This window comes from Podarcis bocagei (genome assembly GCF_964188305.1).
Source record: "Podarcis bocagei genome assembly, chromosome: 5".
NCBI lineage: Eukaryota > Metazoa > Chordata > Lepidosauria > Squamata > Lacertidae > Podarcis > Podarcis bocagei.
This window is the reverse complement of record NC_138129.1, coordinates 15087621-15103374: the sequence shown is the minus strand read 5'-3', so window position 1 is coordinate 15103374 and position 15754 is coordinate 15087621. Positions and strand designations below refer to the sequence as shown.

At 47.3% G+C, this 15754-nt stretch overlaps 1 protein-coding gene and 1 long non-coding RNA gene across 2 annotated transcripts in view; one reads left to right on the top strand and one right to left on the bottom strand.

Annotated features, from left to right (window-relative positions):
• Positions 1 to 12334, bottom strand: part of APCDD1L (APC down-regulated 1 like) — a 48234-nt gene extending 35900 nt beyond the window's left edge. The window contains exon 1 of the mRNA XM_081196375.1: positions 11934 to 12334. Coding sequence (XP_081052501.1) covers positions 11934 to 11970 — 37 coding nt within the window. The 5' untranslated portion in view covers positions 11971 to 12334. The remainder of the gene's footprint in view (positions 1 to 11933) is intronic.
• Positions 12335 to 12851: 517 nt separating this feature from the next.
• Positions 12852 to 15304, top strand: LOC308588459. Its single transcript, XR_014008788.1, has 2 exons — positions 12852 to 13430; positions 13908 to 15304. It is a non-coding gene; the product is annotated as an uncharacterized lncRNA (long non-coding RNA).
• Positions 15305 to 15754: the final 450 nt, after the last annotated feature.

Below are 15754 nucleotides of genomic sequence, written 5' to 3'. Positions count from 1 at the left end.
CACTGAATTGTTGTTATGGTATTAAGAGACAGGTGTTAGGGTGCAGCAAAGGGGGAGAAATTAAAAAACACCGTGGGAAATGGGGTGGAAAGTCGATGAAACAAAAAGAAATCATGATGTATTGGAATGTATGTGTTAATTTTTGGAAAATCCAATGAAATATAATTAAAAAACAAAACAAAGCAGGATTTCTGCAACAGTTTAATTGATTATTAAACCAATAAATTGGACTGTGATTGCCCGGAGATAAGACAACTGCTGCAGTAATTAATCCCAGGCTGAGAGGGGTACCAAATGATGCACCTCCTAAATTCTGCCTGCTCTTGCGCGAAGGAAGGATGCTGACGACAACCAACATCTCCAGTCTCCAAATTCTAATAAAACGTACTAGCGTTTCAATGAAACCGAGAGATTCACAGCCAATAAAGTGTATCTGTTCTGTAATCTGCTTCTTTGAAGCTGGTGGTGTTGCCAGCACTTGAAAATGAAATGCACATGCCTGGGATCAGAAAAACAGCTGGGAGGATTCTTACGCAGCCTTCCCCAGCCCTGTGCCCCCCCAGATGTTTTACACCACTCTCCCACCAGCTCCAGCCAGTTCTTAAATCATCTGCAATTTGCGTGTTAACCAAGAGGCTAGGATTGTGTATTATCAGTGTTGAAAAAAAGTATTTTATTTTACTTTTTTTAAAAAAAACACACCCCACATTCTGCAACAGGATATTCCAAATCTTCCACCAAGGAAAGCGTAATTCTGTTACCCACATTAGTTAACGCAAATCAGGGGAACTTCTGACTTAGCTCCTGCTGGGTCTGGAGATGGGCAAGAAGCTATTCAAGGAATAACCCCATCCTCCTTGGCTACACAGAACATTTTTTTCATTTAATTCCTTTCATCTCTCCAAGTTTTGCTAACATAAGCTTCCAAGCTTCTGTTTCACGCTTTCCAAGCCTTTAGCTAGATCTACTATATTCTGAGCACATACAAGGGCGTACGATTTGGAGCGTGCCCAGTGCATTTTTGCAGCCAGAGTACGCCGGGGCACAATTCTGGCACCTCTCGGGTGAGTGCCACTGCAGGCCGGTGCTCCCCCCCAACCGCTTCTTCCCTTTACATACTTCTGAGATGCCCCACATGAATTATTTCAAGTCAAAATGGAAGCTGGCCAGCCTGTACCAGTCTACACGTTTTTTCTGGAACTATGACTTCACCTAGCTCCCAGCCACAATTGGTCAAGCTACGGGGCTGGACTAATTTTGTTATGTACTGAGGTTCTCAACCTGGGCCAGCAGGGGGATACTGTCGATAGTTTTCACTCAGGTCCACATATGCAAATAGGGGGTTGAAAGTGACGTTCAGTGATTGGATGAAAATGGTTAATGTTGCGTTCTAGTGGAGCTCTATATAAGCAGGCTGGCTGAACCCTTCAATTCAGTTCCGTTCTGGCCTGTGAATAAACAAGAGCCGTTTGAAGAATCGCTGTATCGTCTGATATGTTCACCCACAACTTAACAAATTTGTATTTTCTTCAATCCATCTCCCATGTAAAAGAGGCGGGCTTTAAACTTTCCAGCCAGGCCTCTCCCATTGCACACATGCGTATTTGCACGAGGGCCCTTCCGAGCTGCCCTAGCCATCCTCCTGAATCTAAGACGATGAGGGAGGCGGGGGCACATTTATTTGACCTGCACCAGAACCAGGGGCAACCCCAAAACCAGCTAGGGAGCAGCTTGCCGTAGTTTTAGTGCCTCTGCGGGCAATGAACGTGGCTGTTGCTAACCCAGCATCTGTTCAGGGCTGCCCTGAGTTGCTCAGCCACTTACTGCAAGCACACTGAGTTCTGGCATCTATTTTTCTTGGGGGGGAAGCGCCGAGTGCACCAATAACGTCTTTCAGTGTGACTTAAGTTTTATGTAGCTTGCACACCATTCTTGGAACTGAAGCACCAACTCCCCAGTGTTGCTCCAGAGTGACCATGGAACAAGGCCACCATGGCTGACTGCGACGTTAACATATGAGAGTGCTGGAGGTGAAATAGTTAAACAGGTTACCCAATCAGGACCCAGGAGGGTGGAGTCAGAGGGACTATAAAACCAGCTCTGGGAGAAGTTCGTTGGCAGTTGGGTGGTTGATTGGAGTGGGAGTGAATTGGGATCCACTTTGTGGGTAGGTTGAGTTAGTGAAGTGAAATAAGCTGAGTCAGGAATAGTTAGGGGCTAGGAAGACAAGTACCGTAAATATCTGAGAGGTGGGTTAGTGAGTGAGAGCAGGTAGCGGAAGTTATAGGTCTGGATAGGCAGCCCATGATTGTAATTGACTGATACCATTTATGAAACCACACGCTTGTTAAACTGCAATAAATAAACAAAAGTTTATGTTCCAGTTTAACCCTGACTGGACTCAGTATTGTCCCAGGTAGGGCATGGGTGGTGGCAGCGAGAAATAAAGTGGTGGCACAGGGATCAATAGATGGTGAAACGTCCGGGGACCCTGTGTGATCCATGCTGAGTGGCTGTCTCTAGGACACTGGAGATGGAAACCCTGTCGCGGAAATTGTAATGGGTCTTCGACCTCGCGCAACCCGGACCACTACACCTCTCCTTCCAATGGACCAAAGAGCTTTCCACAGCCCATTCGTCGTCGTCCTAAAACCTGGTTTGAAGACCTGCCATCTACTTACTCTGTCACAGAGAACGATCTGTAAAGCTGGAGTGGCCGGGGTGTGTGTGGAGTTGAGTTTGCAAAATAACTGAAAACAGGTCATGGTGTCCCAACAATTCCTTCGCTAGACTTGGAGAAGACTTGGAGCCTTCAGCCAAGATGGAAAATGTTAAGTTTCAAGCCGCACAAATCAAAAGACCCTCCAAGCAGGCTTAGCAGGAAGATGAAGGTCCTGGGAACCAAGGTTTTTTTTCTTCTTCTGGGGATAGCATATGTGCAGGCAGAGAAGAAGGGCAGTAAGCTGCTACTCACCCCCCAAAAAAATGTTTGCCTTAAAATCTGATAGGAATCTAAAGCTCAAAATGAGGTGCGAAGGGATGAGGTTCAGCCCCCAGTAATACTGTCCAAGCGATGCATTTGGCTGAGTGCAGTTCAGTCTTTGATCTTGTGGGTCCACACACATTTCTCTTTGGGTATACAGTGGTACCTTGGGTTACATACACTTCAGGTTACATACGCTTCAGGTTACAGACTCCGCTAACCCAGAAATATTACCTCGTGTTAAGAACTTTGCTTCAGGATAAGAACAGAAATTGTGCTCCGGCGGTGTGGCAGCAGCAGGAGGCCCTCATTAGCTAAAGTGGTGCTTCAGGTTAAGAACAGTTTCAGGTTAAGAACGGACCTCCGGAACGAATTAAGTACTTAACCCGAGGTACCACTGTGTAACTTTCTGCAACCTTTATAAATCCCATTGAGAAGCTGGGACACACAGGAAACCTGAAGCATACACATTTCGCAAGTTTTATCATTCTTTCTGGGTACCCCCAAATCTGTGCCAAACTGGTTAACTAATTGCATTTTTAAAAAAACACATTAAGAGTGAAATTGGTTTTTATTGATGTAAAAATCCCCATGTGTCATCAAACTAAGAATGTCAACTGACGCAATCACAGCATCTCTTAAATGAGCTCAGTCCTGTTGTGGCATCAAGCCCAGAAAGGAAGGTCCAGACCTGGAAATGACAGGGGCAAAAGGGAGAGGCTACTTAACCCCTGCAGTACCAACTGAATGTCTCTTCCAAAGGCCACTTATTACTTAATTGTGTTACTTGAATTTGTTGTTTGGAATTTGTTTTGTATTTAAATATATTATTGCACATCCCAATCTCCTAGTGGTGCAAGATTTCAGGGGGTTCCAAGAGCATTTACCCAGCGTCTGTGCTTCCTTTCGGCAATGAGGCACAGTGGTGTCTTTATGATATATGGTTTATTTACACACATATATAACCTGAGCCTACAATGGAGGGGGTCATAGCATTAACGCTCCAAGAGGGTCTTGGTTTTTCCACAGGCACAGCTCTGGATCAGTCATCGTGTTCTGCCTGCTGTTTTGTTTTTCATTTAGTTCACATCACAGCAACTCTAACTTTAATCTCTCTCCTCTAAGCTCTGGCTTTCTCTGTAGATGGAGGGAGGGGCCCCATCCATTTGCCGGTTCAGACAGAGTCCCTTGAACCTTTTGTTTTCTTCATGGCTCAACCTGCGAGCTATCACCTCACAAGAAAGTGAGCCTTGCTTAATGAGCTTTTAACGCTTGCTGATTCCAGGGGATTAGCATTGTCTAGCACACATCTTAATACGCACAGGCCTTACTTAATAAACACGAGTCTGGCACCCAGTTTTAACACTTCAAGCATTGATTAAATTCTAACACCTACCGGATCCAGGATTTTAGGGTGTCTAGCACCCACTAACTTATAAACAATCAATACACACAGACACACACACACACAGAGAGAGAGAGAGAGAGAGAGAGAGAGAGAGAGAGATGTCAACAGAGATTTCTTTAGAAATATAAAAAGGTAAAGGGACCCCTGATCATTAGGTCCAGTCGTGGCCGACTCTGGGGTTGCGGCACTCATCTCGCTTTATTGGCCGAGGGAGCCGGCATACAGCTTCCGGGTCATGTGGCCAGCATGACTAAGCCGCTTCTGGCAAACCAGAGCAGCGCACGGAAACGCCGTTTACCTTCCGGCCGGAGCGGTACCTATTTATCTACTTGCACTTTGACGTGCTTTCGAACTGCTCGGTGGGCAGGAGCAGGAACCGAGCAACGGGAGCTCACCCCATCGCGGGGATTCGAACCGCCGACCTTCTGATCGGCTAGTCCTAGGCTCTGTGGTTTAACCCACAGCGCCACCCGCATCCCTTAGAAATATAAAGTGGTAAACAAATTAAACAGATAATGGCATCCCTTTAACTTGTGGGTGATGACGAGGCCGGCTATGGGGGAGGGGGCTCACCCTCTCCCCTAAGTGTGCTGATTAACAAAGTGAAGTAGAACACCAAGCTTCAGATTCATACATATCCCCCAAATATGTGACCCAGGATGTTCCTTGTGCACACACACACTCATATGCCCTGTTGAACTACTATGACATTTTATGGCAGATGTCTCAGATGTCCTTTCACGTGCATGCACATGCTGAAATTATTGATATATTCTATATTGGGGGCATGGACCTGAGCTTTGCTCCTGACCCCCACATGCCAGAAGGCAACATGCCCTGGACCCCTCAGTTGCCGTAGATCTCTGCATAGCGGTCATTTCCTATGCACATTTACCTAGGAGGAAGTTCCACTGAACTCAATGGGGCGTCTTTCTGAGTAGACATATAGAATTGCATTGCAAGTAATAAACTCTCTCCCCACTCTCCGCCCCTCCCAAGGTTTTAATTCCCTTTTAACCAGAGCAGTTTAGACAGCATCTAAAAAAGTAGAGACATCACCTTGCCAACAAAGGTCCGTATAGTAAAAGCTATGGTTTTCTCAGTAGTGATATATGGAAGTGAACGCTGGACCATAAAGAAGGCTGATCGCCGAAGAATTGATGCTTTTGAATTATGGTGCTGGAGGAGACTCTTGGGAGTCCCATGGACTGCAAGAAGATCAAACCTCTCCATTCTTAAGGAAATCAGCCCTGAGTGCTCAGTGGAAGGACTGATCGTGAAGCTGAGGCTCCAATACCTCATGAGAAGAGAAGACTCCCTGGAAAAGACCCTGATGTTGGGAAAGATGGAGGGCACAAGGAGAAGGGGACGACAGAGGACGAGATGGTGGGACAGTGTTCTCGAAGCTACCAGCATGAGTTTGAGCAGACTGCGGGAGGCAGTGGAAGACAGAAGTGCCTGGCGTGCTCTGGTCCATGGGGTCACGAAGAGTCGGACACGACTAAACGACTAAACAACAACAAACCAGAGCAGTTGCTAAGTTAAAAAAGGTAAAGGACCCCTGACAGTTAAATACAGTCGCAGACGACTCTGGGGTTGTGGCACTCTTCTCCCTTTACAGGCCGAGGGAGCCAGTGTTTGTCCCCATACAGTTTTTCTGGGTCATGTGGCCAGCATGACTAAGCTGCTTCTGGCGCAACGGAACACCGAAATCAGAGCAGCGCACGGAACCACCATTTACTTTCCCGCCGGAGTGGTACCTATTTATCTACTTGCACTTTTTTTGACATGATTTCAAACTGCCAGGCTGGCAGGAGCTGGGACCGAGCAACGGGAGCTCACTCCATCGCGGGGATTCGAACCGCTGACCTTCCGATCGGCAAGCCCAAGAGGCTCAGTGGTTTAGACCACAGGGCCACCCACGTCCCTTTGTTGCTAACTTAGTAGGGCTATTTTACATTTTCAATCAATTTTCTCTCTTACCTTAAGGCTATTTCTGTCTTGTTTCCTGAGATTTGTTAATACATAGAAACACAGAATCGTGTTCTGTGGGTCCCCGAGGGTCATCTAGCCCAACCCTCTGCAATGCAGGAATATCAACTGAAGCATCCATGACAGATGGCCATCCAACCTCTGCTTACAAACCGCCAAGGAAAGAGAGTCCACAACCCCCCGAAGGAGTCCGTTCCACTGTCAAACAGCTTGAACAGTTGTATATATGGCAACAGTTTATCACAATAACTTATAGTCAAGCTGGAGTATGCAAGCTTTCAGACTATACAGAACTCTTCATCTCATATCTGCCTTCCAGTAATCCCCATTAACTCAGACTGTTTCTGCACTATGTGTGTTCTGGAGCATCATCAGCATAGAGGGGTCTCAGTCCTCCCAGCCTCTCAAATTTTGCAGGGCAGCTATGAAGATCTACACTTCAAGCAAAACTTAGGTACTCTGTTTTAGAATACTCACAGCTTTTCAAAGAGTCCTATTATTATTTTTAAAGGATCTGGATAACAATAGCACAATTTCCTAAATGATGCCCGCCTTTTTCAGAACAAAGGCAATTCTTATCTTGTGGCATTCTACCAGGGCAGGCTTAGCAGCAGCATTTAGCTATTCGCTACAGCTGGCCAACAACCAGACTTTGCTCTCTGTTAGCCCAACGGCACAGACTGTGCTTAAAGTAGCAAGTGCCCCATCTATAGGCAGACTCCTGCAGCCCCCATCCCACCATAAGACACTTGCTGTGTTATCGTGCGTAAGAAACAAGACTGCAAAGACCAGGAGCTCAAAATTAGGAATCCAAAATGCAAGCTTTAGGCTGAAGGAGGCGGTATGCAGCCGTGGTGAATCAGCACATCAGAGAAAGGAATGACGCAAAACAACAACAGAAAACTCCAGGACTTATTTTCAGAAGTAAGGTGACCGTAGCTCAGTGACAGAGCATCTGCCTTAAATGCACCTGCCCAGGTAAGGCTGGGAGAGACTCCGGTCTGAACTTTGGAAAGCTGCTGTCAGTCAGTGTTGAACATACTAAGCTGAGCTGACCACTCAAAAAGAAGGCAGTGTTCCTATGGCCTCCTCATAGAACCCTAAACACGTGTCTAGTTTGCACAAGCAGGAGAATAAGACGAAGAACCTGAATCTGGGTTGCTCAAAGTGCCATGTGCTCTGTCACACAGCACAGAAAGCTACCAGTATGTGTTATGTACTGAAGTTCTCACCCTGGGCCAGCAGGGGGATATTGTGGATAGTTTTCACTCAGGTCCACATATGCAAATAAGGGATTGAAAGTGACGTTCAGTGATTGGATAGTTACAGAACGTTGTTACAGTTGCGTTGTACTGGAGCTCTATATAAGCAGGCTGGCTGAACCCTTCAGTTCAGTTCTGTTCTGGCCTGTGAATAAACAAGAGCTGTTTGAAGAATCGCTGTGTCGTCTGATATGTTCATCCACAACTTAACACTATACTTAAAAAAAAACTATGGAGAGAAAGCTAGCAGGAAGGGTCTGGCCTAGCTAAGCTAAACCCTTCCACCTGGCATGACAGTTTTCTATGTGTGGCAAGGTTGGGGAGGGGGTAAAATATAGTCCTGGGAGTCATGGGAGTCCCTGCCTGTAGTTCTAAGTCAGGGGTAGGCAACCTAAGGCCCATGGGCCAGATGCGGCCCAATCACCTTCTAAATCCGGCCCGCGGATGGTCCGGGAATCAGCATGTTTTTACTTTTATTGTGTGCTTTTATTTTAAATGCATCTCTGGGTTGTTTGTGGGGCCTGCCTGGTGTTTTTACATGAGTATAATGTGTGCTTTTATTTAAAATGCATCTCTGAGTTATTTATGGGGCATAGGAATGCGTTCATTTCCCCCCCAAAAAAAAATAGTCCAGCCCACCACATGCGCTGAGGGACGGTGGACTGGCCCACGGCTGAAAAAGGTTGCTGAACCCTGTTCTAAGTGATCCAATTGAGATACGGGTTTACTGAATCATCTTCCATTTGTGAGAACTAGGCCACAGCGATGCAATAAAAATTGCACTCGTGCCTCCATATCCTTCTTTCCCTTCTATGCCCTTTCCATTTGGGACAATTTCAGCTTTTCGCCTGTCACGTCTCTTCAGCTACAAATGTCTTTTCTATCCTGCCGTCCTGGGTCAAAAGCAGTACTCAGGGCAGCATGTAACCTTTACCATTGCCATTTCTTTAAGACAACAGTATAAAACTATCAACCAAGGAGACAGCACCTGCAGTTTAAAGTCAAGCATAAAAATGTTATCTGCCACATACAGGTGACTCTCAACTTGCAGAGAGGTTGTGTTCTAGGGATAAAGCCAAAATTGTGTACAGTGGTACCTCGGGTTAAGTACTTACCGTATTTTTTTGCACCATAACACTCACTTTTTTTCCTCCTAGAAAGTAAGGGGAAATGTCTGTTCGTGTTATGGAGGGAATGCCTACGGGTGGCATACCTACGGATTTTCCTCCTCTAAAAACTACGAGTGTGTCGGGTCGGGTGCATGTTATAGAGCGAAAAATACGGTAATTCGTTCCGGAGGTCCGTTCTTAACCTGAAACTGTTCCTAACCTGAAGCACCACTTTAGCTAATGGGGCCTCCTGCTGCCGCCACAGCACAATTTCTGTTCTCATCCTGAAGCAAAGTTCTTAACCCGAGGCAATATTTCTGGGTTAGCGGAGTCTATAACCTGAAGCGTATGTAACCTGAGGTACCACTGTATAGTCAAAACATACTGGGTGCAATGGCAGGTGGGATTCCCCAAGTTTCTTTCCCCCTGGATGCCCAGCTCCTTTTTAAATTAAAGAACTTTTTTTTTGCCTAGCACGTAAAGTTGAATGTGCAAAAGTTGAATGTGTATGAACCGTGAGTTACTTGTATGCAGCAAAAGCCTGCTGGAATAAAACAGTCTTTATTAATCAATGGGAAACAGGGAAGGAGCAGCCAACCTTTCTTAACGGGGAAAGGGGTTCCATACTCTGGGGCGCAGCCAAACTATCTCTTCTCTCACTATATAAACGTTTGCCAACCTGGTGCCCTCCAGATGTTCTGGGTTACAATTCCCATTGTTCCCAATCACTGGTTGTCCTGGCTGAGGTTGATGGGAGTTGTAGTCCAAAGCGTCCTACGCTATAGGACACATTAAGTATAACTGCTGAAAATGTGGCAAATGCCAGCTGTCGTTCAAGGTGGGAAAGACTACGAATTTTGCAAGGGCTCGAAAATGCATTTCCCCATTTCCCAGACTATACAAGTCACCTGTAAGCGGCTTTTCAGATGGTCACAAAACTTGCATTCCTCAATAGGTGCACATTTCCCTGTTAAGATATGCAAAAAGAGAACAAGCGCGCCTTACAGGTCTGGCCCACTGTTTGCAGATCGCGGTCATTCCCTCTGTATTTAATATGTGCTACATGAATATTAATAAAATATAGTTTTTAAAAAGCTACCACGCTTCAAATAGCTGTGGAAAGCATTTCAAGCGAAGGGAGAAGGTGGAACGAATCTCCAAATCAAACGGGATGGAAGTTTTCCAGTTCCTGAAGATTGCTGCCTGGCTAGTTAAGCTTGACCAATATCGGACAGTGGGGGCGTCAAGGGGGAGGCCAGCAGAGCCAAGAAAAACCCTTCCCTCCCAGCCGCCTTCCTTTTGCAATCGAGATTGGCACCACCACCTTCAGGTGCTTGGCTGAAGCCAGCAATGTCTCTTCCTCATTATTAGCTGTGATCTTTTATTAGCTGTCGGAGACTGGTGCTGGCTCCTCCAGGCAAGCTCCCTGCCATGGCAAACAGAAGCAGATCCCAAACACATGTACATGTCTGCGTGTAACCCTTTCTCGCTGCAGCAAAATATCTGCAAGCTGACGGATCGGCAACTTGGGACTTCCAGGGGAGTGGGGACGGGGACCACACCAAAACTGACAAAAGAGCGTGTGCACATGTTCATCCTCCTTAACTGAGTGAGTTGAGAGACACACAACTGGTAAAGGAGGCTCTTCTCTACCAAAAATAAAATAAAATAAAATTCAGGCCGCAATATATTGGCTTGGCTTCTAAGCTGCTGCAGGAGCCTTTTGCTGTGTTAGCTGCAAGCAGTTCTCTGGAATTTGTCCCAGATGAGCCAGGCAAGCTCAGGGGAACCATTTGGACTTAAAACTGAGTCAGGGGCTTAGCAAGAGAACCTGCTGTCCATCCCCAGGACATGGGAAGCAAGGAGAGAAGGGATTCCTTTGTGTGTGGCAGTGCCTGTTCCACAAGTAACTGCGCATCTGGCACAAGGGGCAAGTCTTTTTACACACACAGCACATTTATGTAGGGGGGGCAGTTTGTATGCCTGTACACAACCCCTAAATATTTCCCCCATCCTTTCATTACAGAAGGAAGCCCAGGTGGCTGAGTCTACACAGGAGACAGATTTATCAAAAGCCTCCGCAACTTGCAACTTTGGCTCCCCACATGAGTGCAAAATTGCATCCTTTCAAAGCACTGAAAAACAGGGAGCCACAGTACCAGGAAATGGGGGACAGAACCGAGTAGGGAAGTGTAAATTTTAGGAATCCCCAAAAGAAGATCCGCTCTGGAAAACGCACACACAATATCAATCCCTCCTGTTCTGGGCGGGTTAAGCTTTCATCTTGGTTGTTCTGTCCTGTCCCATTAATGCAATTTCACTGCCCTGATCTGTTCAGAAAGACTTCAACCCTCCTCCCCACCAACCACTTTTTAATCCATACTGATGGGTGTCAGAGGTTAGGGACGCTGGAGTAAGTGGTGGAACTTATTCTGGAGTACAATCCTATGCACATTTGTGTATAGGGTGTAAATACCAATCGGAATCGATATTGCTGCAAGGGAGAGTTCGACTTCTTCCAGTTCCGACTGTACTTAAATACACAAACTCACACATAAAGCGTCACAACCGTGAACTCCGCATTAATCTGGAGTAGCCAACGCTTCCTATTAATCACAGGACATTCACACCCAATAACCCTTACAGCGCAATTGTTACGGGTGCCTATTCAGCAAATCCCGCTGGTTTCAGTGCAACTTACTCTTATGCATGGGACTGCTACATACTTGCGGGGCTTGCGTTTGAGTAGGCACGTGTAGGATTGCACTCTTTCATATTATTATTACTATTATTATCCTAATTATTCTGACTTCGAGGCCAACAGAGCAATTAAAGGGTATTGCGATTCCATTTTAAGCGTTGTCGCCTCTGCGAGGGTGTTGGGCGCGCACTAAATCCTCTTGCCCGCGCAACTCCCCATCCCCAGCCGTGCAGACGTTCCCGACTGCAGCCGCGCTTTGCTATTACACGTGGGAATCCGCTTTACCCCTAGACGCTCTACGCTCTACGGGTGCAACGGTGCCGCGGCTAAACCAGCTCCTTGGAGACCCATCAGCAGGGCATAGCCGAGGGAGCCGCGAGTCTCCGCGCTCCAAAGCGGCAGGCAGGAACCCCAGGCGCAGATGCAAGCTCAAACCCACGCGCCCATTAAAAAATAAAAATATCGCGCGACTGCTTACCTACGAAGAGTCCCACGAGCCACCAGGAGCCGAGCATGGCCAGGTCCAAGCCCCACGCGGCGGTGCCTTTGCAACAACCTGCCCCCGGGAAACAGCCGGGGAGGGAAAAAACCAAAGCGCGCGCGGAGAGGAGGCAACTCCGGTGCTGTTTTGCTCAGCGCGCACCGCCTGTGCCGGGGAATCCCCGGGGATCCATGTGCAGCCGAGAAGCGAAAGTCCCGGGCAGGCGGGGAGAGGCAGCCCACGGGCAAAGGAGGCCCCGACGGGCTGGGTTTGGCGGCGGCGGCTGCTCCAGAGATCGAGAGAGAAACACGCTCCTCTCTCCTCCTGCTGCTCCCCTTGCAGCGCACGGCGCGTTCGCTTCTTCGGAGCCGCAGCGCCTGGCTGCCGATAGTTTTAAGGCAGGTCGGCAGATCCCAGGTTCGCCGGCCAGAAGAGGTGGAGACTGGGGAGGTGGTTGGGGGGGGATCGAGGGAGGGACGGGCGGAGAGGGGTGTCCCCACGTCCCTCCACGCACATTTCGGTCACGCCCAGCCCTGGCCGAGTCCCTCCGCCGACTTCCCGACCCCAGCAGAAATTATTTGCGGTCTCCCCCCACGCCACCATTCACAGACCAAAATCGCTTTCAAAGAGGATTAGAGGAGAAATTCGTGGAAGGCGAGGGCTGCTGGCCACGATGGCTTTGCGCATTGTCAGCGGCCGGTTATTTTATTTTATTTATGATAATTACATTTATGGCCCAGCTTTCCCCCCAAAGAGCTCAAAGATAAGTGAGCTTGGTAATATGGGGCCCTGAGCAAGGACAAAATTTGGCGCCCTTCCCCACTAAATATTTCTTATTTTCACAAAATTTTCCCTTTTTTTGTACGATTGCTTTTTATGGGTGTTCTCAGTTGGTATCCATATAAATATGGTAAAGGGACCCCTGACCGACTCTGGGGTTGCGGCACTCATCTCGCTTTATTGGCCGAGGGAACCAGCGTACAGCTTCCGGGTCATGTGGCCAGCATGACTAAGCCGCTTCTGGCGAACCAGAGCAGCGCACGGAAATGCCGTTTACCTTCCCGCCGGAGCGGTACCTATTTATCTACTTGCAGTTTGACGTGCTTTCGAACTGCTAGGTTGGCAGGAGCTAGGACAGAGCAATGGGAGCTCACCCCATTGCGGGGATTTGAACCGCCGACCTTCTGATTGGCAAGTCTTAGGCTCTGGTTTAACCCACAAAGCCATTATTATTACTATTTTGCGCACTGCCACTCTCAAATTCAGATTCCTCACTGCCTTAGCTTTGGGCACAGAGCAAAATCAGGCCTCTGCGTTCACTTCCAGATCACTTCTTTATTGAGCATTCGTTCCGATTTGTTTGCAGGACAGTTAGATGGTGTTCCAGTGCATTCCCCTGTCACTTTCCTTACAGTGAAAAGTCTGATCTTTTGGAGATTTTTCTTGAGCAAGAACCTCCCAGTCAACTATTGATGCTGCAACCTGAATTTGCAGGTATGTGATTGAATCCCACCTGCCTTACCTGAATGAGGCAAGAGGGGTATCAACTGTGACCTCACTCAGTGGCTGTTGGAACATAAGGAACAGGCTTCGCCATCATGGAAAGCCTTTGCAACCCTCATAGCAAACTCGTGGTCTCTTGCCAGTGCCAAGTGCAAAGCAGTCTAATATGTATTTTGGTGCCCAAGGCAAAGAAACCAGTCCTGTGCGTACCCGAAGCAAAAATATAATGAGGAACTGTTTGTGTTCTTTGTAGCTCTTTAGAAGTGCCCAAAATATATTGCCTGTAGCAGCTGCCTCCCTCTGCCTGATGGGGCAAGTCCCTGGCATGTGTATGATTTCAGCATCCATTGGGAGGCGTGCCACAGACACTCTGTGTGATAAGAGTCGAATTCTGCACATGATGATAAGGTCTGAGGGAGACAGCATCCGTATCAATGTGTTCCCTGATACCACCATCTTTCTAGCCAGGGGACCGTGCAAGCACAGCTTTAAAAATGGGGGCAGATATTGCAAGGATTTGCAGGAGAGCCGCCACCGCCGATACAGCTGCTGGCACCGTTTTTGTGTCCTCTGGGCTGAAAACAAGCAGGCTCCAGGGTCGTGTGAATCAGCCCTCGTGAGTGTTGAGGCAAGCCATGCTGTGAGTTTGCCCAAGGGAAGGGCTTTTCAGCTGAGCATCACCCTAGCCAAATGGCATGCCCTTTGGGCTTGGAAGCCAGCCATCTCTCAACTGCCAAGAAAACCTCCTCCCCTCCTGCTTCACTTTCCTGCCATTGCATGCCTTTCCCACCAAGGCTGCTTTGAGAGACCCACTATTCAATAGTTTCGTATCTCCCAGAAGGAGTGTTTCTGCAGCCAGCTGGGGCCTGAGGACAATAAGCGAGAGAAGTGGTGTTTTCTGCCAGGGACATAAGCCTTAGACAAGAGTTTCTATTAATATATTAATTAGTGTTTTGGAGGGGATGTTGTGGTTTGTTTGTGTTTCCAGGGAACTGGGGCAAGTGGAGCCTGGTATCTGCCAGTCCCCCCCCCCCAAAAAAATATTTTTTTCTGAAAGCAACAGCTTCCTGAAGCTATAGGAGACTGGGGGACATCTGGGCAAATATGCTGTTTATCAGCCAAGTAGCATGATGACCGCTTCTATAACAGGTAGTATTTGTCAGGCAGTATTGGTAGTTATCGCTAGCCAACCCTTTAAATGTGTAGCAGGGAAACCCCCCCCCCCCAATCATTCAGTTTGTACAAACTTCACACACACTCACACACGACATACGCTACGCTTCTGTTATAAATTCATAGAAAATCAACCATACATTGGATTTGCACTGTTCCACTTTTATTTTACTCCATGAAGGAAGGACTACAAAATGGGGAAGGTTTGATACAGGGCAGCCATAATCCCTTGAGCATACCAGCACATACACAGGAGCCCTGCCCAGTTGCTATGCCAACCCTGATGGTCCCAGACAGAAGACCATCAAGATCACAAAGAACTTTCATATGGGAGTGGATTCAGCATGGACTGGAACAAAGGACAATAATCAGCTCTTCCCTCTGGGGGCAGGAAACTGCAAACTCCCCTCTGTCACCTGGAAAGTACTCATGGGGATGGGGAAAGGGGGAACCAGCCAGGTGACAGGACACTCAGGTTACCACCACAACTCCTCCCTCAACCCCTCCTTTCTGTGATGTATGTATGATGTTTCTGGGGGTGGTCTTGATCTACAGGATGGGAATTTCAAAAGTCTTTATAAGACCTTGCACACCATTTTTTCTGTGTCTTTCCTCTCTCCTGCAAGTGAGGGGAGTACCCTGTTGCAACAGTTCAATAAAGGCCAAGCCTACAGGCTGCTGTTTTGCTCCAAGTTATCCTGGTTGGTGTCTTTGTTTTTGTCCAAGGGAGCCCTCGGATTTTTCCGTTAACAAATGCACACTAGTCAAGATGAGTTAATGTAGATTACTAGTTTTGGGTGGGTGAGGGAGGAATGAAGGAAATCAAACCCACAACAAAAACTTCATGGGGGAAACAACTAAGTTGGGGTGTGTGTAATTCTATAAAATAACATGCATCTTCAACGGTAGAACACAAAATTTATGGCCACAAGTACTGTATTTTTTTAAAAGTGATGCATCACTGGAATGAACAAACCTAAAACCTTTTGTACATAACAAACATTATGCACATTTATGTGTTTGCCCATGAGCAAGCACACATTATGTACGTTATGTAGCATTTAAACCAGTGATCTAGGATCATGGTCATCACAATTTCAAATGTGCATATATTGAAAACAATTTCCTATTTCTCAGCCTGC